Genomic DNA, 26,925 nt, shown 5'->3' with positions numbered 1-26,925 from the left:
GGCCAAGCCGGAGCCAAGTGCTGGCTGCCTCCCACTTCAGCCACGCTGCTTCGTTTTCCCCTCCCCACCTTCAGCTGGCACCGCAAACAAGCCTTACCTCGTTGCATCTAGAGGAGAGGTGGCAACAACGAGCCCAACCAGCCAGAGGCAGCGGAGAAGAGGGAGGGGCAGGGGGCGCAGAGAGCCGACCGAGGCCGCCTTTGGTGGGGGTAGCGGGGGCAGAGCTGCCGTGAAGACCCGGCAGCCACCGTCTTCTGCCCTTACCGCTCCAGAAGCACTCTTTCCTGATTATTTGATAACCGAATTATTCTTATTCCACTAGTATTATTTCGTTTTTTATTACCCCCATTCCTCACTCCCCAGCCGCCCCCACCCCTACGCCTGCCTCGCCTCTGGTTGCATGGCAGCGCTGCCCGGGCGCGGGGGCTCAGGGCCGGCCCCCCGGGAGGGAGGAGGAGGAGGAGGAGGATCATGAAGCCGGGAGTCTTGGCCGCGCCGGACGGCGAGCAGCAGCCAGAGGACGAGCCGGAGCAGCCCCCGCCCCGGAGACACCTGGACGCCGACAAACAGTCGCCGCCGCCGCCACAGCAGCATCAGCGGCAGCGGGCAGACTCGGAGCAAGAGGAGGAGGGCGACAGCGGCCCAGAGGAGGAACAGGAGGAGAAGGCAAGGCCACTCACCGGCCTGGACCTGCCCTTCTTCCGGCCCTTGCTCCTCGCCCAAAGGGACCTTTGATGGAGCCAAGGGAAGAGGGCCGACGATTTACAGACAGCCTCAGGGGTGGGCTGGGGGCTGAGATCATGTAACTGCTCCTTCCTCTTGTTCCCTCCCACACGCCCCTCTTCTCTACCCCTTATCTCTGCTCCACGGCCTCCCACCCTCCAAACACACACCCTTCCTCTAGCCAGGATCTTAATGCTCAGGAAGGAGGCGTCTCTGCAAGGGTTAAACGATTTTTTCTGTTTTTCCCTTTCTTTTCCCGTCCCCAGTCCCTGATTTTCCCCACGTCTATTCTCCTAATTGGCTTTCCCCTCTTCTGTGCAGCCCTTTGGCTGCAGAGGCAAAGCACAAGCTCCTTGCCAATTTCACCTGAATCCCTTCCCCCAACTCTGCCCCACTGCTCTCTTAAAAGCAACTCTGGTGCTTCTGGGGGTTAATTGCCCCAGTTTTCTGCCCAGGAGAATTAAAACTTCTCCCAACCTCTTCTCCTCCCCTACCTTACTTCCCTCACGCACCACCCTCACCCCCACTAAACTCCTGCTACCTGAGGAAAACTATCTTTTCTCTCTATCACATGCAATCCTCAATTCTTCACTGAGCTACTTTGCCCTAAGCCCAGTTCAGTCCACTCCAAATTTTATTTATAACCTTCCCTACCCTTTTATATGAAAGAAAAGAGATTTCCCACTGCCTAGGAATTTGAGAAGATCCCAATAATTCTCGCCTGGGTAATTTTCTAACAATTAAACCTTGATCTCAAGGTCTTAACAGCCCATCCTCAACACTTTTTTTCTATCCCTCTGCCCCTACCAGTGTCCCCAGGTCAAAGGCAAAAAGGATACCCTGAGAAAAGCTTAAGGTTGGGGTAGAGGTGAGGGGATAAGAAAATCTTTTTGTTGTTGGGCTTTCCAGGTAGAGTTCAGAATCAGTGACTCACAGTTCTCAGTCCTGGGGGCAATTTATTTGCTGCTTGGAGGGATGTAAGAGGAGCCAGTGAGAACGCAGACTCCCCTCATAATACAGATACACTGTGGATCCACCCCACCCCCCAACCATCCTATCCTCTTCTGCAAAGACTCCAACTGCCTCTACTGGGCTTTCTGCTTCCACTGGGCACATGCTGATGCCCCTGAGTGGGCTGCTCTGGTGGTGGTGGTGCTGCTGCTTCTGTGCCTGGTACTGCTGTGGATTGTGCACCCCAGCTCCCCAGATGTTGCGCCACCAGGGTCTCCTCAAGTGCCGCTGCCGCATGCTCTTCAATGACCTGAAGGTTTTCCTCCTGCGGCGCCCCCCTCCAGCGCCCCTGCCCATGCACAGCGAACCCCAGCTCCCTGGTTTGGCAGCCAACAACAACACCCTTCCGGCTCTGGGTGCCGGGGGGTGGGCAGGCTGGAGGGGCCCTCGAGAAGGGGTGGGCAGGGAGACTCCTCCTCTGCCACCTCCACCACCTTTGCCACCTTCTCTGGAAGATGACTGGGGTGGCCCAGCCACAGAGCCACCTGCCTCGCTGCTCAGCAGTGCCTCCTCAGATGACTTCTGTAAGGGGAAGGCTGAGGATCGCTACTCACTGGGCAGCAGCCTGGACAGTGGCATGAGGACCCCTCTCTGCCGTATCTGCTTCCAGGGGCCAGAACAGGTGAGACCTTTTTTCCTTTTTCATGCTTCCTTCTAGTATCTCCAGGTCTTGCAGACTGCTACTTTCTTGCTTGCCCTGGGGAGCCATTGTACTGTCTCTAGTGTAAGGACTAAAGTTTTAAGGGCTCCTCAGTGATGTTCATTTCATGTGGTTAAGTTTGTCCAAAATGTGTCTGGTGTCTGGTTGAGCCTGTTTGGTAGCTCAGTTGTACCCTACTTTTGCATTTTCCCTACAATGCTCAATTGGAATATGTTCAATTCCACCCAAAAATTCCATAAGTATTCTCAGAGTAGAAGATTCAGAAGTCGGAAGGGATGAAATAAACAAACTTGGTGTTACATTCATGCTTGTTGCCAAGATATCCTTGTATCTGATTTATTGTTTAGTGCCATTTCCCTAACCCATTTTCAGTCCCAGATTCAAATTTCTTCCCTCTCAGAAAGTGTGCAGAGATCGTGTCCTCCGCAAGCCTGTGCCTTTCCTTTACTTTGAGACTACCCCCTGCCATATTATATTGACACCCTCAGCAGTGTGTCTTAGTCACCGAGGAGGAAACAGAGAGGGATTGTAGGTTCAAGGAGACTATGCAGTTTGCTAAGATGCTTTTTGGCCGACTCAAGATTTTACCAGGTTGAAAGCAGGTAAGTAAGTTGGATGAGAGTGAATTTAAGGGATATGAAGAAGGAAGTTGGGAATCTTGTCTTATCTATTCCTCTTCTCAGGCCTGAAGCATATCAACTTAGGATGTCCCTTAAACTCTCCCCATCCAGGATAGAGGATGCCAAGTACTTTATGGATCAGAGTCTTCCCAAGTTGAAGGTTCTCCCTACCCGACTCACTCAGATTTTCATAAACATACTCACCCAATTCCCTCCAGCTCCACTTTCAATCTAGTGGCTGCAGTGCTGAATAGCATGTGCACATTCTTCTAGAATCACGCATTGTGGCAACACTTTTTACAGAATCCCAGGTAGGAAGCGTTCATCTGAAAATCTGATCTAGTTAGTGATAACAGAGAAGGAACACTCAGTGGTACCCTGGGCAGGGTTATGTGGTCACATCAGCCACTTCCTCACTAGTTTCCCAGAAGTGGAGGGGAGATCTCTGTGTGTCCCTTGGACAGGTGATGGTGCAGTAGGATGACATACCGGTGCTCCTGAATAGCTCTGGTTCTTGTTGAGGGCTTGCTTTGTGAGAGGCAGGCATCCCTGACATTTTCATTCATTTTATCTTTGCTCTGAACAGGCAGAGCATTTCAAGGACAGATGATGACTGGGGCCATGGCCTGGGCATTATGAAAGAAAGTGATGTTGATCTCAGTGTGAACAAATGTTTCTGAGAGGCTGGGGGCTCTGTTCCTCCTTCTTGTGACTAGAATTGCCTGCAGTCTCAACTGGAGTGCTGTCCAGAGCTGAGGATTCTTGTTAGGGGAGAAGGTCCAGGGTGCCTGCTCAGGCCTCTTCTTTCAGCCCTCCCCTCCACTTTCAGGGCTGGGTCTCCAGCACAGACACAAGGTGGAGTGGCATGTCTGAGAACAAGAGTGATGATGCCTCTCTTTGGGATGGTCCTGGCCAGCATCTGCCCCAATCAGGAACCTCATCTTTTCCAAAAGACTTATTTAGCTTCCTAACTTCTTAAGCTATTTCTTTCTTCTCCCATTTAGGCTGGTTCCGGTCTGCATGTTACAAGGGCCACTAGGAGTATAACTTCTGGCAAGAATACCCTTGTCTCTAGAAAGCGGCAGGGATTGGAGCCTGTTCTGGTTGATGTTTACTGCTGTGTGAACTTCTTCAAATGTCGTTATACCCTTGAACCCCTTTTCCAACTCCTGTGATTTAAAGGAACCTTTTTTCTCCCCTCATTTCCTTCTCTGTGTGTTGAGAGGATCCAGAAAATAGTGAGCCTGAAAATGCCTTGAAAGGGATTAATATATAATGGCATGCATTTTGATGATGGAAAAGCAGCATTTTGCTAAAAAAAAAAAAAAAAAAAAAAGGAAAAGAAAGGGATCATCAGGAAGACTGTGAAATACCCTCACACGATACAGGGTCTGGTCGGAGGTTAGGAGCTTTCCTTTCTTGTTCATTATTTTTATGATGTGTCATAAATAGAGCATGGAATTAAAAACAACAACAACAACAACAACAATACCAATAAAGGAATAGGCTCTATTATCATGTGGGAGGAATAGGGGGTCATGTCGATATTAAGACTTGATCAAATCAAGCACCTCCTGCATATGATAATTGTATTTTGAGAGTTTGCTTTATTTGTGCAGGAGCCAGGAGATTTTAATAGCATTGTGTTATAATAGTAATAAAAGTAGCATGTGTAGATGTGAACACGTTTTCCCTCTTTTTGCTTGTTTTTCTTCAAAAAATTTTAATGAGGAAGGGAGACAAAGGGGAGGAGATGGGGAAAACTCTCTAGAGAAAGAAGAGAGGGAGAGAGACAAACAGACAGACAGAAAGAGAAAAGCTGAGACTCAGTATTTTATTTTCTGTTTGGGGGGGAGCTGTCCAGCAATTGTCCACACATGGCCCTGAAGGGAGTGCAGACAGTCTGCAATCTCAATAGCTGAATGTCTTGGTCTTTCCTCTGCCCAAACAAAGGAACTGAACAGTTTCCCAGTCATTTGCCACTGCTCTAGGGGTTAAAAGATTGCCAGAAATGAAAAATTTGGTCTCTACCTGCCAATGGCTTGTAACGTATGAGGTGAGAGGCAACTGAAGGATCCGGCTAGTTCTACATCTGCACCTATCTATAAAGGACATAGTATTCATTCATTCATGTGTTCATTTAGCAAATGTTTCCTGGGTGCCTACAGTATGCCAGATATTGTTCCAGACCCTGAGTTCCCAGGAGTGAACAAAACAGTTGAGATCTCTGCTCTCCTGAAGCTAACGTTCTAGTGAAGATGCAGAAATAGCCAAGCAAAGTAGTAGATAATTACAGTGATATATAAAGTGATTTCAGATGGCCTTCAGTGCCATGGTGAGGGCAAAACAGGAAAATGAGTTAGACAAGGATAATAGGGAGGGCTTGGGAAAGAAGCAGCTACGTTACGCAGGGTCATTGGGAACAGCCTCCCTAAGAATGTGCCGTCTGGGCTGACACTTAAGTGACGAGCAGGATCCAGTGATGCCTACATCGATCTGGGGAAGAGCCTCCAGGTGGAGGAGATAGCAGATTAAAAGGCCCAAGTGTGAAGAAGCTTAGCATGTTTGAGAAACAGAAGAGAGGACAGGAGGAGGGAGAGGAATGGGGTGTGAACAAATGCTTTAGGGCCAGTGTGGCTCCATGCTAGACAGCTGGCTGAGTAGCCACGCTCCTCCCTTCAGCCAGTCTTTAAGGTGGGTCAGGAGTTAGTCAAGGATTCATGAAAGTATGAGACAAGAGCCTTCATTCTCCATTTATGGTTGAAGTTGCACAAGTTTACTTCAAGGGACAGTGTGCCATGGTGGGTGAGCTGAAGTCTCCAAGCCCAGATGGCCCCAGTTGGAGGCCTGAACAATTTGCACAGCTTCTCTGTGCCTCAGTTTTCTCATTTGTAAAACTGGGATAATGATAGCCCCCAATCCATAAGGTTATTCTGAGCATCAGATTGGTCAACGTGGTTAGAGCAGTTCTATCATACTGTTGTTATTTCGGAGGTAAGAGAATGCCTCCTCCCCACAACACCTTGTTTAAAAGGAAAAGTGAGCCCCAGCTCCCAGGCTGGCAGGAGCTGCTGTAGTGTGGTCTGTCTGTGGTAGTAGATTGCTTCTTGCCCACTCACGGTGCCCTAGACACAGAGTGCTGCTTCTGTTTCCATCATCAAAAGTCTGTATTAAGTGCCTACCTATGCCTGCTGCTCTGCTGAGCAGAGTCTGGAGACACAGGGCAGACACAGGGGCCCTGCCCCCTCTGGGAGTTTCACAATCTAACCCAGACATCACAGAGGCTGATAGAGATCAAGAACACAGAGACAGTCAGTCGCAGGTGAATTACAGTAATATCGGGGACAAGAAAGAGATGCATGCTTAAAAGTGGCTACTGTGTGGGGTGCCTTTTCAAGAGAGACAAGTGGAGGAATTTGTTACCTTTTCCCCAATTAGTCAGAGAAGGTTTCTCTGCTGCTGCTGAAGACCAAATGAGAAGAAATAGACTTAGGCTGAGTTTAGACAGCTGGAAGCCGCAGAGATGTGAGACACACTGATATCTTAACAAAGAGGTGAAATCACCTGCTAGGCTCGGTCAGCTGTGGAGCACCTGGAGTGGGTACAAAGATGAAATCCACTATGGCAGTGGGGGTGATGGGGCACCTGTTTTGGACCTAATAAAAAGCAGGAAACAAATCTGGAAGAGATGAATAGTCTTGGTCTGCCTCCTTTTTGACTCCTGAAGTTCATTTCCCTAGAGTTCCAAGTTCAGAAGGGGCAAGAGTAATGTGGAATATGTTAGTCAGTGTTTTGGGTTCTCTGAAAGTAAGAGAAGGACTTTGCAAGGCTCAAAGGAAACTGGAGACCCCAAGATGCAAGGAGAACCCTGGGAATGGAGAGTAAGCAAATTACTTTAGGAGAGATCCAAACAGTATATTGTTTTTCCTTAGCACTATGGTTTAATTTTACGTTTCTTTCTGTGATTAATTAATTAACATCTGTCTCCACAAAGAATAGCTCCATCTCTAACATTTATGCACCCTAGGGCAAGAGTATAGATGGAGGCTCAATATCATAGGCCAAAATATTTAGAAGTAATTAATCCAGCTCATAAACTGTTACACAACGTGCATTTTATCCTTCTATCCTGACAAATAGAACTTCAAAACAACCTGGAAGACAGGTTTGAATTTAAACCTGTTCGAGCCCTCTGAACTCAGTGCTAGCCAAATGGGAACATCTACCCTTGGACAACAGGCCATCTGATCTGATTCTCTTTCCACTGTGGACTTCATCCTGCATCATAATGAGCCTTGGACACACGTGTGGACACACCTGTTGGCTTGTCCAAGCTCTAGCTATACCACATCCAAAGAGCTTCCCCTGGACCCTCTCTGTCCCTTTGAGCCTGAAGAAGAGCACCCTGAAGGTTCTGAGAGTGGCCTTATGGCTGAATAGGAAGGAATTCTAGGGTTCCAGGTAATCGAAGTATGTTCTAGAAGGGGGATGTGGTCCCTTGACTCTGCAGACTCCTCACCCCATGGGAAGTGTGTAACCAAAGAAGGGCCAGAGTGGAGCCCTCTATAGCAAGGGACCCTCTTGGCTGGGTCTAAGGGAAGCACTGCAAAGGGACTGTAAGTTCCCTGGAAGCAGTGACTTGTGTGTGTCTGCTTATCAATCCAGTGCCTGGCACCTGCTTCATGCTCTACAAGTATTTGTTGGATGTACGAAACTTTAGAGCTCATCCAGTGGGCAGCTCCGTAGGTAGGGGAACTGAGAAGAGACCACAAGGGAGAAAAATATTCACTGATAGTGTGCTGTGCACAAGGGAGTGCAGATCTGTTCTGTGGGATCACAAAGGGTACTGCCTTGGCCACTTAGATGGACTCTCCAGGGAAGCCAGCTTGGGTTTTGATATTAGAAAGAACTTTCTATCAGAGCTGTCCCAAGATAGTATAGGCTGCCTTGGAGTGGGGGCTCAAGTGGTCAGCTGGGACTAGTGATCCTGAAGATCCCTTTTGAGCTTGAGACTTGGGGTTCATCGCAATGAGATTGCTCGGGGTCCAGAGAGACTTTTAATCTAAGCAGAAAGAGATAGCCTGCATCCCTTTCCAACTGAAGGAGTCATCTAGTCCCAGGAGACCTAGTTCTGGTGTATATAATACATGGCATAACAAACAGGTCTTCAGCAAAAATCACAAAGAATAGACTCTGTCCTGTGTTTATAGAAATCCTAAGTTGTTGACAAGCACATGATTGCTGCAGTCATGAATTTACACCATGCACGTACAGTAGGAGAGAAAGCATTTCATGAATGGTAGACAACAGGTCCCATCTTGGACCCAGGATGCAGCAGCATCCCAGGGAAAGGGAAGCCCACTTACGGCCACCCCTCCCCCAAAGTCATGGGTGACCTATTTTCATTTTCCCATCTGAGATTTTTTTTCCCACTGTAGTTTTTCAGTTCTTACTTCCACCAGCCCTGGTCCTATTTAAACTGGAAGCTCCTAGGACCCTTTCCTATGAGTTCTCACCAGTGCTCTAATACTTTATTGGGAGATGATGTAAGGATGTTCAAACCTCACCATCAGGTCCCTGGCTATTTCCCAGATTTAGCTATCTATTATTTACATGCACACACATGCACATGCATACATATGAATAAAGTGTGGAGTTAATCTGTCTTGAGTCCACAGACAGAGTTAGGGGTGGGAAGAGGGGAGACACTTGAGCCTTGACAGCTGTCAAGTGATTCTCATCTCAACTGTCTGTGGATCCTCTACACAGTGTTCACTTTGGAGTAACTCTTCTTCACTTGCCAGCCTGCATCTGCTTGTGGTGGGTTGGCTAATTTATTGGGTGTGGCTTCTGTCTGAGGCCTGCATACAAAGAGTTACTTAATACAGCTGGTAGAGTGAAATATGGATTTCAAAAGAGCCTGGGAGGAAAAAAGAGAGATGCTGAGAATCAATCTCTCTCTCCTCTCTTTTCCAGCTGGTATGTAGGAAAAGCCCAGCTGTGGCCCGTGAGTTGGGGGAAGGGAGGTAGGTTCAAGGGGGAGGGGATACTCAAAGGAGTGTGGGAATGAACGAGCTGCTTCTTGTTTGCTGGGAAGGAAGCCAAGTTGGAAGTGAGCCCGGATGTAAAGGAGCTGGCACGTGAATACTGTGTGTGCCGAGCCGCACACCATCCCCCCTCAAGAAGTATCATATGTAAGACAGAGTCACATAGACTCGGTGCCTATTACAGATAGTACACATCTGATACCTCCCTCTGAGTACGTTACAAGTAAAAATGGGGACCACATGGAGCTGACCATCTCAGGATAAAATAGGCAAAATTGAATAAGCTATAATTTGAGTTCTAGGTAGAGGCAAACTGTCAAGGAAAAAAAGGGGACTCTGCGAATACAGACTCTGTCCAGCTCTGATCCAAGGCCACAAAGGGGACACACAAGCCCCGGCCTTACAGCTAGGTTATTGCTCTGATGAGCACATCGCCAGGGCCTGTGCTCAGAGGTTTTGAGAAGGACAGACCAAATTAGTTTCCTTCTTTACGGAAAAGTTACTTTGGTTGTAGTTGAAGAGAATCAACATCAATTTCTCCAAAAGAAACCTTTTGAAGCCACTCTAGAGGCTGGAATAGGGCTCTGCATACAGTAGGCACTCAATATCTGTTGGTCCTTTCCCCTCCCTCCTGGCAGATGTTCATTCCAGACTAACAGTGTTATCTTTGGTCCATAGTGTACACATGGTGGAAGGCATATTTGCTTGTGTGTGCATGGACACATATGTGTGTGTATGTAAATTAAAATGCCAAGCAAGGTGGGTATGGACGATCCCCTGAGATGCCTTTCACCCATCCAGTCTCCTTTTCTGATTCTATAATGACGAATAGCAGTGATGCTTGTCCTAGTCATCATAGTGATCATTATCCTGGCTTAAGAATACTTGAGCAGATCTTTTCTCATCCAATTGCAGAAGAATGGGAAGAACATGGGGTTTCAAGTCAGAAAGACATGGATTTAAATCTCAGTTTGGGCCCTTCCCAGCTGAGTGATGTTGGGTGACTTATTTAACCTCCCTGGACCTTGTTTAAAAAACAGGAATAAAATACTGAGCTTGAAAGCTTGTCATAAGGAGTGGGCATGAGTAAAGTTCTAGGCACACAGCAGCTGTTCATTAAATGGGAGTGATGGTTATCCCATTCTGTTTGTGTAGCTCGGAGACATGGAGTGGGGCCCCAGATCACACTGCTGCCTTTCCTACTACCCTCTTTCACTACGACCTTCAAAAAATCAGACACTCTAAGTGAGGCTGTGCTGCGACCACTGTGGACTGCCAGCTGTTTCGTGCCTGACCAACAGGGATGCACGTCTAGGTCCAGTGTCTCTGCTCAGCTGACCTTCTGCCTTGTGTTGCCTGACTCAGCTGAGACTCCGTTCTCTCCTGCCTGGTCCCTCACTCCTAGCATAGTTGTCTTTATTCATCTCCATCACCACCATGTCCCTGACAGATCTTTGTTAAGCAACACTATCTGCCTGGCAGGAACTGTGCAGAAGGATACTTTCCTGGACTCTGAGCCCCTAGAGGCCAGGAGTGGACCGCGCACATGGAGGAGCACGTTGAGGAAGCGGCAGCGAATACGCTTGCTCGACATATGACAGCAAGGTGTTTGTATTCAGGGTCATCCCTAGACTAGTGTTTCTGAAAACTGGGATGGGGTGGATACCCCAGACAGACACGATGTTAAATAACAGTGATCCTCCAGTGAGAACGTTGTTCTCTTGTCATTTCGCTCCCATGCCTTATGATTATGTCTGAGAGAAAATGTCACTGGAGAGATAATATGTCTTTAACACCTTTCTAAGGCTTGTCAATCTCCTCTGTGAACAAAGAGAATAGACATCAGGCTCAGAGCCTTTGGACATACAGTAATGTCCAGCTAGAATTTGTTCATCTTGTTTTGTTTGTACTTGTGTGTCTATTTTTTTATTAACAGACAATTTTTTATAGCAATTGCAGGTTCGAGGGAAAACTGAGTGCAAAGTAGGGTTCCCATACACTCACTTCCACCCCTCCTCCCAGCCTCCCCTGCCATCAACATCCTGCACCAGAGTGGCGCATTTTTTTGCAATCAATGAACAAATGTTGACACATCATTATTACTCATAGTCCATAATTTGCATTGCAGTTCCCTCTTGACGTTGTACATCCTAAGGATTTTGACAAATGCACAATGACGTGTATCTGCCATTATAGTATCACACAGAATAGTTGCAGTATCTGAAAAGTCCCCTGTGCTCCACCCCTTCATCCCTTTGCTCCCACCCCTAAACTCCTGCAGCATGGTCTGGCATTTTCCAGAATGTCATATAGTTGAAATCATACAGTATGTAGCCTTTTCAGACTGGCTTCTTTCACTTAGTAATATGCATTTATGGTTCCTCCATGTCTTTTCCTGGCTTGATAGCACATTTCTTGTTAGTGCTCAATAATATTGTATGAATGTAGCACAACTTGTCTCTTCTTTTTGTGGTAAATGATACCAGTTTTTGCTTATGATAGTGAAAAAAGTCTCCTTTAGAAATAAATTCATGGAAGTAAAAATGTGAGACATTTAGAGGAAAATGTTAAATATGAAGAAGATAATAGTATAGATGATATATAAATACATCAAACAGTGTAAATAACTGAAGTTTGGGTAACACTGACCTGAGCGGCACCCTTTACAAAAGTTCAGAAACATTTGTGGGCACCAGGAAGTGCCTCAGGAAGGGGGAAAATACAGAGCCTCGGCCATGGTGGTGCCCTGGAATCTGCATTTCTCACCACTGGCTTTGACAATCCTAAAGTAAGTAACTACTTCACAGGAATACTGTGTATCAGGCAGCAGTTTGAGGAGGCAGCCAAATGGGAAGAAGAAATGCTTCCATCAGACCTGAGGGTCCCAGACATCCAAAAAACAGGGGTATGGGCACTGTAGAGAAGAGTTGGGAGGGCACAGGACCCTACGAATAGGAAGGAAGCGGCATGTGTCACTCAGGGCGGAGGCAGAAAGGGATGCCTCTTGCATCTCTCTCCATCCCTGCCTCAGTGATCTGAGAGCTACAGTTCCAGGTGGGACAGCCACAAGATGGAAAAGTCTAACCGACAGGGGACTGTTACATGAGAAGGATGAGACAAAAACTCTGATCATGTTAAGACACTGAGATTTGGGGTTCATCTGTTGCCCAGCTAGTGTTAATCTCCCTGACGAACACGACCATCAATTCCCACTCCTAAATTATGTTCAAAGGGTATTCTTGAGCAAAGTTAAATCAGGGGCTTCTCTAGGGAAGCCCCAGAGTCCCAGCGCAAGGCAACAGATGGTGCACAGCTCGCTCCCTCACAGATCACTGAGCATCAACAATGAAGTGCTTCAGCTCTGGGATGGCATGTCACTCTTGCCAACAACTCATTGGCTGGATCTAGAAACATGGCTCTGCCTACCATCAGCAGGGATGAGGAGTGTCATCCTCGTGGGTACCTGGAAAGAGAGGAAATCCAGATATGAGTGAGTTCTAGAAGCCTCTCCCTCCACAATATTATTATCTCTCTTTTAAGGTTGCTGAGGGATTTAAACGAGATGACACATGCCAAACATTCAGAACACTGCCTGACCCGCAGTAAGCACTCAGTAAATATTAGTGGTTATTCTTCTTATTTCCTCATTTACATAAGGAGGAGGTTGTACTCAGGAATATCCTTCCAGTTCTGTTGTCCTCTTTTATGTCTTATCAGGTGGAGGAGCAATACCTGGGGTTGGTATAAATCCAACTCCTTCTTCCACCAATAGAATACGTCTCCCTAGAAGAATGACCTTAGAATTGAGCCTTACAGATGGAATCAGGGAAAGAATTTGGAAAATGGGATATAAAGACTTTTCCAGATGTAGGAACAATGGAAGTAAAAAACCAGAGATGTTTTTGGAGAAAATTAACATGGTGGATAAGAATATGGGGCTTTCAGAGCCAAGTAGAACTGTGTCCAAATCACAGAGTTGCTGTGCAGTAGATGTGTGACTTTGGGAAAGTCACTTACAGACTCAAAATCTTGACTTCCTCCACTGTAGAATGGGAATGATAAAAATAGTACCTGTCTTAGAGGTACTATTATGAGGCTCAAATGATAAAATGCATGTGAGACTCTTGGCAAAGAGTAGAATACAAACACACAATAAATTTGCAAAGATGCAGTGAACACTAGCTCTTGGTGTTATCTGATCTAACAGCTCTCAACTGTCTTCTCCAAACTCTCTTTGAGAATCTCTACCTTGGTGAGTGTATGACTGGTCAGGAGGAGCTGCCAAAATACCACAGGGGTAGATGAAACTAAATATACCCAAGCATTGCCAGTAGAGAAAATAAAAATTATCTCACAGTTACACATATAATTTTTCAGATGTATATGGAAGCCATTGTGATGAACAAAATCAAAAGCATCCTTCACTATAGTGTAGTTTCTTGTCAATAAGTATATTCTCAGTCAACAGATACTCAAAGTACAATTATAGTCATTTGAGGGTTTGTGAAACTCTTTCAACATTAAAAGGGATCTAAATTGAGGGACATTCTACAAAACAACCAGCCAGAATTTTTCCAAAAGTGTCAAGGTCATGAAAGATAAAGAATGATGAGGGAAATGTCCTAGATTGGAGGAGTCTAAAGAGATATGACAGCTAAAGAAAATGTGTAATTTGGATTGGTTTCTTGACCAGAGAAACAATATTAGTGGGACAGTTGGTGACATTCGAACAAGGTGTATAGATTAGTTAATAGCATTGCTTCAATGCTAAGTTTCTGGATTTGGTCATTGTATTATGGTTCAATAAGATAATAAACTTTGAGATAGAGGCTGAAGGGGTCTGTGGGAAGTCACTGTGCTATGTTTACAAGTGTTTTTTTTTTTTTAATGAATTTGAAATTGTTTCAAAATGAAAAGTTAAAAAATAAAAATAACTTAAATGGGGGGTAGTTTCTCATACTTGGGAAAATTGAGAATTACTATTATAGAAAAAAGCATGGGTTTGATGGTTAGAAAAATCTAGATTAAAATCCAGACTCTAACACATACTAATTGTGTGTCTTTGGGAAAATCAATTCAATCCTCTGAATTTCAGTGTTTTCTATTTGCTATATGGAGTGAATAAAAAGAGATACATCATAGAATTATTGTGAGAATTTGAGTGCACAACACCTACCATAGTACATGAAGGGGGCTCCCAATAAATATTAGCTCTCTTTCTGGCCTCTCTTACCCCCTCTGTCCAAAGAGGATAATAAATATGCCTTCCAAATCCCCCAGGTATAATACTGTGTGCAAAGTGCTTTGAGATTGGCATGGTGACACCTGAACAGTGAAAAGTGTTGAGTGGGCAGGAAAGTTTCCCCAATACGAGATCTTAAGCATGTAAACAGAGTTCATAATCATCAGCATAAATAGCATTGGCCATTATGTAGTATTCTTTCATACTTCTTAACCTGACACACCAAAAGGAGCGTTTTGGCACATTGAGTGAGTGTGGGTTGTATATTTGATTCATCCTGTGGTGAGCCCTCCAGGTGCTGCAGATTTAAGCCTCTGTGGAGCAATGTGCTACTTTAGAAAGAAAAGCTTTCTAGTGCTGGGGCTCTGAGTTCTTCAATGTGCTCAGAAAACAACTGCCCAAACCAGGCAGCTGCAGGTAAATGAGGGCAGCTGTGCGTGGGCGTGCAGATATGTCTGCTCCTGTTGGGTGCATGTCTGTGGGTGGGAGTGAGTGGGCATGTGTCTGCATGTGGACTACAACTATTTCACACAGAAGAAAAAGGTGCTTGAGGGGTTTGGTCCATCCTGCCTTTCGATTGCCCTTGTTCCAGAGACAGGTCAGAGAGTCTGGTCCTTGCAAAGTCAGTGCTGACAATTTATATAATACTCATTGCTTTGTTTCTTACTTCTGACATCCATTAAATGTTTGCCTGCAAACAAAACAAAACAAAACGACAAAAACCTCAGTTTGGGGCTTGTGGAGAAGTATGTGATATGATTTCAAAAGTTCTCCACCTCTTCCCCACAAAAAACATATACAAGTTCCTCATGATTTGAATTAATTTTCACCCTTTCTACCAATGCAATTCAAGTAAAAAGTGTTTATTTGACATGATGTCTGGAATTTGCTTCAAAATAATCCAGTGACTAGAGATGAAACAAGACCAGTCATGTGCTAATAAATGTTGAAGTTGAGTGATTGGTTGGGTGCATGGTTTCTTCTACTATTCTCTCTATTTTGATGTGTGTTTGAAAGTTTCCATGATAGAGAGGTCACAGCCTATTGTCTGGTTAATAAAAATGTTATAAAAAGACAATTATTAAACAGGTTTTACAAAAGGGGGTGGAGCCAGCTGAGGGTAGACAAAATAGCTTTGGGCACAATGATTCTGAGAACCAGAGCCAAGGGCAGATAGGACCAGAGTGCATCCCAGAGGGCATTTCATCAGTCTTCCCCAACGAGGGGAATAAATTTGATGACCTCTTAAGGGATCTTGCATCCCCAAAGGTCATGATTTAAAGATGAAAATGTCCTGTTGTCCATTTCTTTTCTGGTACACCTGGTTTGGTGGCAGCAAAAGGATCAGTATGACCACTCATTCAGCAGACATGGAGTGAACACAACCTGGTGCCAGGCTCTGAGAATATGGAGATAAGATGGGGAGCTCCGAGTCCAGTGCAAGAGCTTAGCATGCTAAGAAGCAACCATGAAATGGTTGGACCTTGGACCGGGGTTGCATCCAGTGTGCTGTGCATCCACCCTCCTGCACAGGAGAGATGACTAGTAATGTCTGAGAAAGCTGGAGAAGGATCGTGAGAGAAGCTAGTCCTTGAGTGACCACGAAGGGATGAGCAGGAGGAATTCTCCAGGCGGAAGTGTGTGCAAAGTACGACAATACGAGATCTACCCTCACTCTTCTCATCACAAACATACTCCTTTCCATTCAGCCAAATCCTCTCTCCCTTTCATTATTTTTCAAATTGCCCTGCTCTGCTCTAAGACACAGAGTCACCCTCCCCAGAAAGCTGGGTGGATTCAAGTGTGGGCTTGGTGCAGATGGGGGAAGGGTGCATTGGCTCCTCTATAGAAGTTACTCCTTGCAATGCTAGCCTTTCCAGGCTTGTTCCCACTGGCCTTTCTGTAATTGAAGCCTAGTGGTCTGACTGTTCTTGGAGGCCACCTACCTGGGAATAGTAACTCCACAAAGATTCTCTTGGTTGAATGAACTGAGTTTTTATCTGGAAGTTTCACTTGTGGCTCCAGGAGCTTCTTTGTCCTCCAATGCATGCAGAGGCACTGGGGCATAGCCCTGTGGTTGGGAGGAAAGAGCAAACTTTCTCTTCCTAGTATTTAGAGGCGAGAAACCAGGATCTAGAGAGGTGGATGGAAGGCAAAATATAAAGATGGAATCCCTCAGCCTGGGAAAGTGCATCTGCCCCTCACAGGAGGAAGACATGTCCTTCCCCCAACCCTTTTCCAGCCTCAGAAATATTCATTCATTTATTTCCAAACACATGAACATATTGTAGCAAAGTGTTAATTTATCAATATGCTTGGAAAATTAAACAGATTAGGAAGGGGAAGTGGGCAGGAATGGGACAAGTTTATGGCTAATTTAATCTTTTAGTGGATTTGGGGATAACTATATAATTTATATCTCAACTTTTATTGCTGACAAACTTTATAAAACGTCCACTTTGCAGTGCCTTTGGACATCATCTGAAATTTCCTGTATGTTGAAGTGTTGTTGTTTAGAGTCAGGCTTTGTGGTTATGAAGGCAAAGGAATGACGTTCTAGCGTCACAGACCACAGGATATCTTGTAGAAGTCAGAAGGTGGATTTTATTTAAATTGTGATATAACTTGTTTTATCTTTCTCCCTCAAGAGCGGTATAAACTTTCTAGTTCATTCACTGGACAAATATTTATTGAGCAGCTGCTTTGTGCCAGAAGCATGCTGAGGATTCTGGCTCTCCTAGTGAGCTAGACCACAGCTCCTGCCTCCCGGGATCTCCGCAGTCTTATAGCTGCAGATGGCGCCCCTGTAATACAGGGTGGTGAGGACTAAGAAGTGTGCAAAGTGCTCTGGGAGTGCAGGCTTCAGGATCAGGGAGGGCTTCTCGCAAGAGCAGACATCTGTGGGGGAACTGACTGGCCAAGATGAGAGTAGAAAAGGGCATTCCAGGCCCAAGGAGGAGCTTTCACAAAGGCCCAGTTTGCCTCGGCACACAAGAATTCGCTCATCCTCCTTTCTCTGCACTCTGCCCAGTAAAGCCGTGTCTGCCTCTCCAGGGCAGTGGCTGCAGCAGCTGGGAGCCTCATTCCACTCGGGGCTTCGTCTGTGCAGGTCTCCTCCTAACCCAGTCTCACTCCCGCCAGGAGGCTGCCTCACTTAGACCCCTTGAGGAGGGGGGACATCGGGGTTCCTCCGCTGTGGGTGGTCATCGTGGTAACAGCCACCTCAGGCTGGGACTGCAACAGGTTGACAAAGGAGAGTGCAGAGCCCAAGTCCCTCCAGTATGGGTGGGAAACAGCGTCTCATTCGAGACCAAGGCACGCTTTTATTTCAAGTCTCTCATCTAGAGGCCACTGTCTGTCCAGAGAGCCAAAAGAAATGTCATCAGCATGGCACAGACCCCATGGTTTTCCCAGGCCTTCAGCTTTTCCGCTCTTGCCAGTTGTCTGTGTGCGCCCGTAACTGGAGATCTGGTAGACACAGCACAAGCACACTCGGTTTGCCTTTTGGTTCCATTTGAAATGATCATTTCCCAGTTGCCAGCAGCAGTATTACCAGCTACACTCCTGCTATATGTTAGCAGGTTTTCTTGCTTATAAAATTATTCTTTGAGAAAGGGACTCCCCTTCATTCGTGAGATAAGGAAATTGAGGCCCAAAGAGGGTAAGTGATGTGTCTGTGTTAACAGAGAGGCGCACAGACGCCGGGCCAGGTGTAGGTGACACAGCCATGAACAAAACAGACAAGGACTCGGCTCTGGTGGAGCTCACAGCCCAGAGGGGAAGTCTAGTGGAATCACAGCCCCCGGGCGTGCTGGCGGTCCTCGTGCGCCTTGGCCACCTGGGCGGCTGCTCCTGCTTCTGGGCACAATCCTCTTTGTAGCTCTTGCCTTCCCTCCACTGACAGACATTCACCGTCTCCTGGATAATGTTCATTTCTTGATTAACTTTCTAGTCTCCCCTCCACTGCATTTCTGCTTCATACATGCACACAATGTCCTTTCCCTTGTGCTTGGTGATGTCGGCATGCACAGGACCCCCCAGCAGTGGTAGTGACATCTGATCTTTCATGCTGATGCTCTAGGAACTCCCCAAACTCTGAACAAGTAACAATGCATGAGTTAAGTGCGACGGCCAGAAGGACAGCTAGCATGTTCAGAATATAAGAGTCTTTCAGGACAAAACTATGAAATACAAAGTATTATCCTTTATTCCCCCTATGGATCCGGAGGCCGACTCAGAAAAGTCAGGTAACTTTGTTGGTTTGTAGGGCTGGGTTTGGACTCTGGGCTCCTGGTTCCAAGTCCAGTGCTCTTTCTGCTCTTTAATTAAACATAATTCAATCCAGTAGCTGTTTTTCAAGCACCTCCGATGTACCAAGCATGATGCCAGCCCTAGGAATACAGTTAAAGGAAGGTGCTTCCATCTCTCAGGGACCTTTCAGTCTAACAAGGGAGAAGTAAGCACAGGAGCAAATTGTCGTGAAAATTATGATGGAGAGATATTCTCGTTACCACATAGGCAGCAAAGAGGAAGGAAGAAATTTTGCCGCCTGCACGAGACTAGGGAAAAGTAACAATTCAATGCAGTATGGGTTCCTGGAATCCACACAAGGGTGTTAGTGGAAAAACTGGTGAAGTTTGAATGAGGTCTTTTACTTGGGTATAGTATTTATCGTACCATAATTTCCTGGTTCTTACAGTTGTACCGTGAATGTCTGTAACATTAACATAGAGAGAGACTCATTGAGAGGGATATATAGAAACTACTATTTCTGTAAATTTTTGTAAATCTAGAAGTGGTTCAAAAATAAAAAGTTTAAAGAAAAGAAAAAAAAGAAATGAAACCTGGGCATAATCCTCAGTTCCTCTCTTTCCCTTCACCCTTTTCCCACCATGGGTTGGGTTTTTTTTGTTTTTTGTTTTTTTGTTTTTTTTTTTGTTTTTTTTTGTTTTTTTCAGTTAGCATGTTCTTCCGTTGCTTTAACTTCCTAAATGTCTCTCCCATCCATCCGTTTCTCTGGATCTAAACTGCCACCATTTCAGTCCAGGCTCCCCTCATTCCTCTCCTGGATTTTTACCCCTCCATTTTGATTCCCTGCTTTCACTCCCATTTTCTCCATTCTATTCTCTACAGTAGTATGATTCTTCACTCACACCGGGTTCTTAAATTGGCTTAAAATTCTCTGTGGATGCCTTTCTTTCAGGACCATGTTCAGCTCCCTGACTTGCTTTGCAAGACCATTCATAGGCCAGCTTCTGCCTACCTCTCCAGACTCTGTCATTGCCCACCCTCACCTCCCACCTTTCACTGCATCTTCCCTAGAGATACTGACCTTCTTTCAGGCTCAAAGGAGCCACCTCTCTTTTATCCCAGTCCATGAACCTCCATTACCTCTGCTTAGGATGCTCTTTACCCGCTCACATACAACCTTCACCTCTCACCTGATTAACTTCTCCCATCCTTCAAAAGCCCCTGGCCCCCACGTATGGGCTGGGTGCCCCTCCTGTAAGCTTCCTGGGATCTCTGGACTCACCCCACTGGTCACAGCACTCACCCCACTGTATTGTCACCACTTCTGCATTCCTGTATAGACTATAATTCCCATGAGGACAGGTGTTATGTCTACTTTGGTACTGTTGCTTTCCAGCATCTTGCACCCTGAGGACACCCAATGGATTTTTGTTGAATGGATATACCAATATTTCTAAGCATTAACTATATGTGTGGAAACACTAGCTCCCAGCTATGTGTGCTCATGACAGGGCAGTGGATACCAAAGAAACAGATCTCATCTTTAATGGTGCATGTCGGGGGGAGAGAGGGGGTAAAATCAGTTCTAAATGTTACTTAACACAGGGCGGCCAATGATTCCAGTTTCCCTTGGGATTCCCATGATGTGGGACTTACAGTGCTAACACTGGAGCAGTCTCAGACAAACCTGGACAGCCGATCGCCCTATAAGAACGCTTCAGCCAACTACACCGTGTACTGCTAAGCCCAGGGACAACACCCCTGATACTCAGGGTCTACCTGCCATATGTTGGGAAGCACTTGTTGACTGATTGGCTGAGAGTTGCCTGTTTCACACTCTAGGAAAAAGCAGCCATCAGCTGTTAACCAGGCTGCTTAGAATCAAGGAGGCATGATCTCTGAGACCCTCCTATTTGATTCTACACAGAGTAGGAGAAAGAGCTTAAGAAATTAGATCTCCAGCAGAAGGCTTCTCAGATTTTAATTGTGCATATGAACCACCTGGAGTCCTTGGTGAACTGCAGCATCTAACTCCATGCATCTGGAGTGGAGCCTGCGGTTCTGCATCCTAATGGATGTCCAGGTCAGTGCAGATACTACCGGTCCACAAACCACACTTTGAGTATCAAGGTGCTCAGCAGTTCTCATCCTTAGTGCTATGTTAGCATTATCTGGGGGAGGGGATTCCACAGATGTCCAGCCGCAACCCCAGACCAATTAAGTCAGTCTCTGAGGGTGGGACTACACGTCAGTATTTTTAACTCTTCCCATGCGACTCCAACATGCAAACAGAGTTGCAAATCCCAGGGAGAAGAAGGAGAGAAAAGTACCACCTGATGGTAAGGGCTGATTGATTGGTCCAGATGGGCTAGGCTGTGCTGTCAAGAGATTTATTAGAAGTGGAATCAGAAATCTAGAAGAAGGAGTTTATTTTGGAAAGCCTAGAGGCAAAATTAAAAGAAAAAAAATTGGAGCATAATTGTTTGTGTTTTTAGTCTTTTAGCAGGGAGCCAATAATGTTTCTTTTGCCCTCAGGGTGATGGAGCCCAGTGTGCAGCCTTGGGGAGAAGCGGGAGGCCCTGCTCTGAAAGTATCTGATAGGACGGAGCAGAGGTTCCGAAACCGGCAAATCACAGGTTTCACAGACCAGTCATCTAAACGGGTCCTCCGAACACTCCAAATTTCTTTTATTTCCTTGCTTGTGGACACCTTCTAGAAGCAGCTTCCAACATTTCCCATTCTCATCAAGTTGCCAACCACCTTCTCAGCAGATGACCTTGCCTCCTGCTTCACTGAGAAAATTGGCGTCAGCCATTCACACCCCATCATCTCTCCCCACCAGCCTGTCATCATGCCCTCTTCATTTCTGCAGGTGTCTGCCTTTACCTCATCTCTCCCCCTCCCTCCTAGCTGCTTCCCTCCCAGAGTGACCACACTAGTGCTTTTTGTCCCAGCATCCTTTATCTCTGCTAGGAACTTCTCTTCATCCATTGCCAACCTCTCTCCGCCCCAAACACACACACCCACACACATCACTGTCAGACATTTTCAATCACGTCCTCTTCGCAGGCTCCCTCTCCTCTGGGTGCAGGCGTGTTCAGGTCTTCAATATCCCTCGAAGGGGTAGTGCCCTCTCTTTCATCTCTTCATGTCTACTCCAATTGTGAAACCTGGTTTCCACCTCCACCACTGACTGGAAATGCTCCTTGGAAGGTCCCTGATGGTCTAATTCTAAAACCACACGGCCTGTCAGAGGCTCTCCCTCCTTGATTCCTCTGCACATTAGGCACCCTGGAGTCTCCCCTCCTTGCCTATATGTTTCCTCTCCTGTCTTCACTAACATCGTGTGCAGTGAAGATGAGAACTGGCTGCTCAGCCTCCATTCCTCTGCTTCTGGTGAAGTCCCGTCTAGACTTCAGGCCGCTCCCCATTTGTGGGTCATGAAGCCAGTTGCAGGACTGAGTTGCAACCAGCGTTCCCTTGCTCCACCCCCTACCCGACCATGAAATAGATAAGAACAGGATAGGAAAATATTTGAGTGCATTGCATGTAGGAAGCATCCGTATTATTGAGAAGCTTCTGTTCTAGTTTGTCTTTCTGTACTGCCGAGCTGGGAAATAAAAACGACATTTCCCACACCTCTGCACCATTTCTAAAACCACAGTAAGGCTGTCTTCTGAAAACTGAACTCTTCTCCCAAACTCCCTATTTTGCTGATGGTTTCTCCAGAGTAATATCTTTCCAACCTGTGACTTCTCCCTCTCACTCCATCCACATTGACTCAGTCACTAGGTCCTACTCTGAGGAGCTGAGCATCCAACCCCCTCACATTTCTCCTGGCTTCCACTGCAGTTACAGATATTGCTATGCATACCCAGAATATTACAGCCTTCTCACTACTCTCCATTCCTCCAGTTTCACAAAGCCTCCCAGTCAGTTACAGTCCTGCACTGTCATTTATAAGCTATTCTTGCCTGCAAAGTGGAAATATTTAATACTTTTCTCATAGGGCTGTTCTTAGGATTAGTTGAAAGATACATAAAGAATATACATAAAGGTGGATAAAGAATATGTGAAGAGGTTGATGTTAGGAACTCAGATATTACCTTCCAGCCTCCTAATTCATCAGACATCCTGCTTCTGTGGCTCCCTACTGCCTACTGAATAAAATATCTCAGTATCCTGAACGCGGTCTCCTAAGGGTCCTTCAACTTGGCCACAATCTTCCATCCAAGCCTTCTCTTTCCACAAGTCCCTGTTTTTCTGGACAGTGGGACAACTTGCCATTCCTCCCACAGACATGCACATTCCTGTCTTCATGACCTTTTCCTGGGCAGTGCCTTCTGCTCGACTGGTCCTTGCTCTAAGCGCCACACCACCTCTCTCCTACCTTGTCATTTACAGTACAGTTTTCCAGAAGGGGAACACAGGACTGCCCCCCTCCACCAGCTAGTCACCCCACTGGAGACCAGTGGAAGCAGACTGGGTTCAAGCCCAGGCACAGCAGGCATCTCTATGGGCGGGGCGCACTGCTGCACATGGCAACCAGTTCCCTGGGACCCAGTGCGGAGAAGAAGGTGGCATGTGGACCTCTCTCAGGCTTGTGGAAAATAAAACCTCAGCCCACCTCCAACTCTCTTTGCAGGGTCCGGACTCCCTCACCATGACCCAAATTTGCTCACTCTTCTGGCTGGAATAAATTCCAGAATCTTTCTAACACGCCTCCCCATTCCCACTTCTACATATAGATTATACAACCCCCCTACTTCCTCATAGCCCATAGCCATCCTAGGCCAGTCACAGCCACCCCCAGCTCCCTTGCTGGTCCCTCTGTGGGCCCTCTGCCCTCAGCCTGGGCCCAGCCATCAGCAGGACAGGTGCCGATGGGAGCACCAGAATCTTTTGCACCTGAGGGAGTCCTTTCTTCTTTTGGAGACAGAAAGTCCTGGCTTCAACTGGCTGCCCTCTCTGGTACCACCCCATGGAAAACTCACCCCCAGCTCTTCTCATCGGTTGTAAGAGGGAATCATATGACTCTAGTGGGTGGTTGTGAGAATTAACTGTATTTTAACCTGTAAAGTCCAGCACAGTTCCTGGTATCCCAAGGCCAGAGGGCTCAAAGAGGGAGCTCTTGGTGGGCGGGGACGGGATGTGGGCAAAGATACATTTTTGCTGATGAGCTGGGTATATATTTTTAATCAAAAGAGTTCACACACACATACACACAAAACACTCTCAAAAATTGGAAGACCTAGAATCATTGGGTCCTTTCCTCTCATGAGACAACTGTAGGCTGTTGCTAAGTGGTCGTTGCCCCTAACTATGGGCCGTTTGCTACAGTCCCTCCCCCACCCTCTGATATGACCCTCCATGTGCATGGTTGAAACTCAATATAGCTGTAATTTCACAATTCTTCCATGCCAGTTGGTGAGCAGCTGCTGTCTGCAGTGCTACATCCCACCTCCTCCATTGCTACTCCCCCTCCCCAGTCTCCCCAGGATCCAGCAACCAAAGGGCTAATGCCCAGCACAGCGAGGGGCCTCTGGGACCTTCTCAGGGCTCCAAGGCAGCTTAGTGGTTGGTGTCTGTGCAGGCGCAGTTGACAAATACTTTCAACAACATTGCTGACCAGATGAACAAAAGCTTGCTCCGCTGTGCTCACCTCTGAGTCCCCAGCACTAAGACAGGTCCTGGAACACAGTAGGTGCTGTTTGTTAACTGGCTGACAGACTGACTCTGCCTTATGCTCTCAAAAATGTTAGTTTCCTCTCCTTCCCCTCAGCCTCCCCTTCCTTTGAAACGAAAGGAAATGAGTCCATCCAGGATCCTGCTCTTTTACTTAGCTCTCCCTTGGTCCCAGTCCTTCTCAGTCTACACCAGGCACTGGGAGTGGGGTGGGGTTGGGTCTGGTGGTGTCCACGGCCCAAGCCTCTCAGCAGCAATCAGGCCTCCTCCAGAAGCCAGTAGCTGAGGAATACAGATGGTGCCTTCTGCCTTGTGGGCAGCCAAATGTAGTCATGCACGAGAGACCGTGGGTGTAATCAAAACCATTTTCTTTCTCAGACAATAGAAACAAACAGAACAGCAATCTCCGTCAGGACAGAGAAGGACCAGCAGGGAGCAGGCAGATTGGAGGGGCTGCGAAATGGTATAAATTATTGAAATGATTCTGCTGGCACTTCTCACTGCCTGCCTGCCTCCTCGGGATGGTTCTAGCAACTGCTGTCCTGGGCCTCTGGCACTTGGGGGCCTGGCACGCGGGGAGGGTAAGAAATTGGGGATTTGATAGCAGAAAGGAGTGTCATTAGTTCTTTGAGAAGCCACGTGACTCAGAGGAGAATGAGGGAGAGGAAGGGGGAGCTGACGGACTACTGTGGGGTGACCGCAGCCTGGACAGAAACACGTTGAAGGGAGTCCTGCGCTGCTCCTGGCTGAGTGACCTTGGGCAAGTTGCCTCACCTCTCTGGGCCCCAGTGTTCCTATCACTGAGTAGACTGGGTTAGTGGAGCTTCCAAGAACCTGCCAGCCCCAATACTCAGAAACTCTTCCATGGACACCCCCATCTCCATTTCTTCTGTTAAAATTATTTGGCTTGTACATCTCTCTCCTCCAGCCAGGAGCTTGCACATCTATCGAGAGATCCTCCAGCCAGGAGCTCCTCCTCAAGGCCAAGCGTTATTTCCTCTCCCTTTTTGGTCCTGAGGTCCTAGGAGCATGGCAGGTGCTGAGTCTGTGCTGGAATGACCGAAGGATGGACAGAGGGACAGCCACGGGGATGGCTAAGCCTGTTGGACAAAGGAAAATGTGGGGGAGGATTAGCTGACATCACTGGCTTTGACTGGATTCCGATGGGGTTCATTAGTTCCCACTGAGACTGAAGCCTGGAAGCCCCTCTCTGCTTCCTCCTCTCCCTCCCACAAGGACACTGTCAGGTTGAAGGCTGCGAAGAGCTATGTGTGTGGGTTCCTGGTGGAAACTGACTGCCAGCCCTTCAAAATTATTTGGTGTTTATATTCATGTATCACCCTAGTTAAAAGGCAACAACATAGCAGATGGGAAAGCTTCCCCCCAGCCCACCCAGAGGTCCGTCATTTTGGCCATGAACACTGAGCATGGTTCCCAGAGCCCTGGCTGTAAAGCCAGTCTGGCAGCAGGCTTTGTGGAAGTGCTCCCGGGTGCGGGGATAGGTCTGAACAGCCGGCCCCACCCTCTCCACTTCCTGTTTCCTTTGTCTGGGGCGAGGGCTGCTGGAAAGGTGTGGGTAGGAGGGAGGCAGCTCCGGCTGGAAATTCTGTTTCCGCATCCAGGCGGCGCCGAGGGGAAGGGGGCCGGGCTGGGGGCGGAGCCCAGCAGGCGGTGCGCCGGCTGCTGCTTGATTGAAGGAGTTGTTTTCGAATCACCCCAGCAGGAGGCCTAGAGAGACGGTGGAAATTAAGTGCACAACTCCCCCGAGGCTCCCTGGTCCCCTGTCGCCCCAGCAGAGTCCTAGGTGATAATGGAGCCTCCTGGAGGGTCTCCGTGGGATCGCTCAGGATGCCAGCTTTTTCCTTGACAGACCCCAGTAAAACCCAAAGCCCCAAGTCGGTGCCTGCCCCATGGTGGGCAAATGAATGAACAAATGAGCAGGTGGGTGGATGACCAGGAGGGCAGAGGAGGATTTGAAAGGGATTGTAGAACTGCCAAGCTCCCCTCGTTAATGCCACTTTCGCTCTTGCTGAAGAAAAACACTTCTCAGCTGAGCAGCTAAGAGAGAAAAGCGTGTCTTAAGGAAGGGCGAGGGGTGGGGAATGAAGGAAAGAATGGATTTTGTGTTTTGACATATTTACTAAGAAATGTGGAAACTGCTTAGGACCTGCTAATTAGAGTCAGAGCAACCTGAATTCCCTGCGATGTGCAAATGCCAAGGGAGCGAGAGCCAGAAGGAGGGATGGATTTTTCCAAAGGGGATCATAGGCTTTTCTCAGTTGAGGATGGAGGACTGTAGAAAGTGGGAGGGTGGAGATGAGGACGGGAGGGAGGTGCTGAGGAAGGCAGGGTCATTAACACTGCACCTTGAATTTCTCGGCATCCTCTGTTAGGGGTCAAGCACTTTCTTTTTTCTGGGGCTGCTGCTGGAGGGCTCTGGGGCCTATCCTCTTAAACTATAGCTCAGGAATTGTAATGCTGAAAGTCAAAGACTGGCCCAAGGTCAAGACATTGACATGTAGTAAGTGCTCCGTGGATGTAGACTATCATTTGAAGACTTTGGAGTCCAAGAACCATAAGAGTCCTAGCTGAGCCAACGAGTAGTTGAGAGACTAAATGGATCAGGGTCTATTCAGGAAAACAGAGCCCACGCTAGGGACTTCAAGGAGTGAACTAATTACGGAG

General features: G+C 47.1%; 1 protein-coding gene across 1 annotated transcript in view; it reads left to right on the top strand.

The window, feature by feature from the left end:
• Positions 1-471: 471 nt before the first annotated feature.
• The window catches only part of MARCHF4 (membrane associated ring-CH-type finger 4), a 94,650-nt gene continuing 68,196 nt past the window's right edge, over positions 472-26,925 (top strand). The window contains exons 1-4 of the mRNA XM_074363211.1: positions 472-666; positions 1,744-1,896; positions 1,946-2,090; positions 2,190-2,356. Coding sequence (XP_074219312.1) covers positions 472-666; positions 1,744-1,896; positions 1,946-2,090; positions 2,190-2,356 — 660 coding nt within the window. The remainder of the gene's footprint in view (positions 667-1,743; positions 1,897-1,945; positions 2,091-2,189; positions 2,357-26,925) is intronic.

The sequence above is a fragment of the Camelus bactrianus genome, chromosome 5 (genome assembly GCF_048773025.1).
Source record: "Camelus bactrianus isolate YW-2024 breed Bactrian camel chromosome 5, ASM4877302v1, whole genome shotgun sequence".
In the NCBI taxonomy this organism is placed as follows: domain Eukaryota; kingdom Metazoa; phylum Chordata; class Mammalia; order Artiodactyla; family Camelidae; genus Camelus; species Camelus bactrianus.
Note: the sequence above shows the minus strand (reverse complement) of the source record. Positions and strands in the feature narration are given on the sequence as shown.